The sequence below is a fragment of the Geospiza fortis genome, unplaced genomic scaffold, assembly GCF_000277835.1.
Source record: "Geospiza fortis unplaced genomic scaffold, GeoFor_1.0 scaffold373, whole genome shotgun sequence".
Taxonomy (NCBI): Eukaryota; Metazoa; Chordata; class Aves; order Passeriformes; family Thraupidae; genus Geospiza; species Geospiza fortis.
In genome coordinates this window covers 926,728-930,314 of record NW_005054518.1, presented here as the reverse complement: position 1 = coordinate 930,314, position 3,587 = coordinate 926,728, and the positions used below count along the sequence as shown (strand labels likewise).

The following is a 3,587-nucleotide window of genomic DNA, read 5'->3' as shown; positions in this document are numbered from 1 at the left end:
CGCCCCCCGGCCCCGCGGGCCCTGCGGGCCCCCTGCCGGTGACACCGATGTTCCCCTGGGCACAGCTTTCCCCGCCTGGAAGCGCCACCCCCCCGCCCCAGGTAAGGGGTGTGCCCTGGGGGTGCCCTGGCTGTGCCGTGCGCTCCGAGGGGACGCGGTGACACCGCGGTGACACCGTGTGTCCGTCCCCTCAGTGGCGCTGCGCCAGGTGCTGTGTCCCGATGGCCGCTCGGCGTGTCCCGACGGGGCCACCTGCTGCCAGCTGTCCCCAGGGCAGTACGGCTGCTGTCCCCTCCCGCACGTGGGTGCTGGCATAGCCCTGGGTACCCCGGCAGGGGCAGCTGTGCCAAACCTGTGCCCAGCACCCCAAACCTGCCACCCCCACTGAACACCCCAAACCAAGCACCCCATGCCAGGCACCCCAAACCAAGCACCCCATGCCAGGCACCCCTCACTGGGCACTCCAATCCAGCACCCCACACCCCAACACACACCACTCACCCCGTCCCATGCAGGCTCCCCATTCTGGATACCCCAATTCCAAGCACCCCACAGTGATGCCAATCATCCCACACCAGACATGCCTTGCTGGGCATCCTGGGCACCCCAGCCTGTGCCATGTCCCCATACCAGGCACCCTGCACTGCCGCCCATGCTGAGCACACCCTGTCCATGTCCCCAGGGTCCCTGTCCCCCCATATCTCTCCCCCCAGGCCATGTCCTGCAGTGCTGGGCAGCACTGCTGTCCCAAGGGCACCTCCACGCCATGTCCCCTATGCTCTGTCCCCCTGTCCCCGTCCCCAGGGTCCTTGTCACACCGTGTCTCCCCCCAGGCTGTGTGCTGCAGTGACGGGCAGCACTGCTGTCCCCAGGGCACCACCTGTGACCTGATCCACTCCACCTGCACCTCCCTGGGGGGCTCTGCCCCCCTGCCAGCGCTGCCCACAGGTAAGAACCCCCCCAGGGAGCAACTACTCCCTGTCCTGTCCCGGGGAGGGGACACCAGCCGTGACCGTCCCCTGTTCCCAGCCGGTGACATCAAGTGTGACGAGAGGACGAGCTGTCCCGATGGGAACACGTGCTGCAGGCTTGGCTCTGGGGCCTGGGGGTGCTGCCCCCTCGAGAAGGTACAGGGGTCCCCTGTGCCCCCAGGACACACAGATGTCCTCTGTCCCCCCGGGTGGGATGAGGGCACATGTCCTTTCCCACTGACAAGGACAAGGGTGGGGGTTCCTTGAACTTGCCCAGGACGAGGTTTGATGTCCCCTGTCGCCTTGGGAGGGGCAAGGATGGGTTCCCCTGTGTCCCTCCAGGACTGGGAGATGTCCCCTGTCCCCCAGGAGGGCTCCCATTCCCTGATGTCCCATGGGGAAGGGTGACACTGAGTCACTTTGACATCCCCCGGTCAAAGCCCCTGTACTGACTGGGACCAGTTTGGGGCTCCAGTGGCATGAGGTGGTGAAGGGACATCCTGGAAGCCACTAGAATGCTCAGGGACCTTCCTGAGTCCCACTGAGGGGGGATGTCAGGACTGATGAGGGGGTCCCCATATCCCCCCCTCCTCAAGGGGATGCCCTTTTCCATGTTCCCTTTTCCCAGGGGGGCCAAGGCCAGATGTCCCCCTTTGTTGCTTGAAGGACGAAGGCAGATGTCTCCTGTCCCCTGGGCAGGGTGAGGGCAGGTGTCCCTTGTCCTCCAAGCCACCAGGATGCTCAGGGACCTTCCTGAGACCCGCTGAGGGGGGAGGTCAGGAGTGATGAGGGGGTCCCCACGTCCCCCCCTCCTCACTGCTGGGGTGGGGAATGGGGATGGCTGGAATGGGCAGGAGGGGACGCATTTGTCCCCCGTCCTGTGGGGCTGGCAGTCCCTGAGGGGGGTCCCCTGTGCTCAGCCCCTGCTCTTTGCCCCCCCAGGCCGTCTGCTGCCCCGACCACGTGCACTGCTGCCCCCAGGGCTACACCTGCGACCCCGAGGGGGGCAGCTGCCTGCCGGGGGGGGCCCCCCGCCGGCCCTGGGTGCGCAAGGCCCCAGCGCTGCCCCGGGGGGGACAGGTGACATCGGGGAACGTCATTTGTGATGAAACCATGAGCTGTCCTGACGGGACCACGTGCTGCCGGATGAGCCTGGGCACCTGGGGGTGCTGCCCCTTCAGCCAGGGGTGGGGGGCTCTGCCCATGGAGGTCCGTGGCTGGGTGGGGTGGGGGTCCTGGAGGTGCACCCAGGACAGGGGGGTCCTGAGCAGAGATTCCAGGGGGTCCTGGGGTGTCCTTGGAGGGGGGGCCATGGCTCAAGGGACCCTGAGTGGAGCACCTGCCTGGGGACATGAGAACGTTCACAGGACACAGCGACCCCCTGTCCCCACAGCAGCCCCATGGGCTGGGGGTCTCCTGTGCCCCGAGGGGACAAAGGCCAATGTTCCCTTTTCCCCAGGGGGTCAAGGCCAGATGTCCCCCTTTATTGCTTGAAGGATGAGGGCAGATGTCCCCTCTCCCCTGGGCAGGGGAGGGCAGGTGTCCCTTGTCCTCCAAGAAGGACAAGGTGGGCTCCAGACCCCTCGTGTCCCCGTGGGACACAGGGCCCCTTTGCTGGCCCCCAACCCCAGTCAGACCCCCTCTGCTAACTGGGCCCAGTTTGGGACTCCAGTGGCAGAGGCACACAAGGCCACTGGGGTGCTCAGGGACATTTGTGTGTCCCACAGAGGGGCAGAAGGGTCACGAGGGGGTCCCCATATCTGCCCCCCTCACAGTGGGGATGGGGCCAGGCTGAGTCCAGGGGGACACAGAACAGGGGAGGGCAGGAGCAGGCAGGAGGGCGCTTGTCCCCTGGAGGTCCCCACTTGTGCTGCTGGGGGTCCCCTGTGCTCAGCCCCTGCTCTTTGCCCCACCAGGCCGTCTGCTGCCCCGACCTCGTGCACTGCTGCCCCCAGGGCTACACCTGTGACCCCGAGGGGGGCACCTGCCTGCAGGGGGGGGGCACCCGCCGGCCCTGGGTGCGCAAGACCCCGGCGCTGCCCCACGGGGGACAGGTGACATCGGGGAATGTCAAATGTGATGAAACCACAAGCTGTCCTGATGGGAGCACGTGCTGCCGGCTGAGCCTGGGCACCTGGGGGTGCTGCCCCCTCGAGCAGGTGTGGGGGAGTCCCTGGGGGTGGGGGTACCCCAGGGGTGGGGTGTTGTCCTGGGGAGTGAGGATTTGGGAGTGGAATGGAAGGGGTTGGGACAGAGCGTGACTGTGGGGACAAGCAGGGCTGGGAGGGACAGGGACATGGGACACTCCCACGTTTGTCACTGGTACCCTCCATGGAGGCTCTGTGGGCACCTTGGGGACAGGGTTTGGCACAGTCCCTGGGTTTCTGCTGGGGACACCTGACGTACCTCTGTCCCTGGACCCGGACCCCTGTGTCCCCCAGACACCCGTGTCCCCCACTGTCACCCCACTGTCCCCATCCTGTGTCCCCCCCAGGCCGTTTGCTGCGGGGACCACAAGCACTGCTGTCCCCGGGGCTACACCTGCAACGTGGCCACCGAGAGCTGTGAGAAGCTGCTGGCGCCCACCCCGCTGCTGCCAACCCCCTCTGCCCCCCG

General features: G+C 66.9%; 1 protein-coding gene across 1 annotated transcript; it reads left to right on the top strand.

Annotated features, from left to right (window-relative positions):
* Window positions 1-22: 22 nt before the first annotated feature.
* On the top strand, window positions 23-3,582 carry GRN (granulin precursor; the record flags this gene model as incomplete). The annotated part of the gene is made up of 7 exons (XM_031063635.1): window positions 23-101; window positions 195-301; window positions 834-948; window positions 1,030-1,127; window positions 1,914-2,156; window positions 2,888-3,130; window positions 3,466-3,582. Coding segments are annotated over 7 exons (1,002 nt in total), but the record flags the coding sequence as incomplete, so codon positions are not given.
* Window positions 3,583-3,587: the final 5 nt, after the last annotated feature.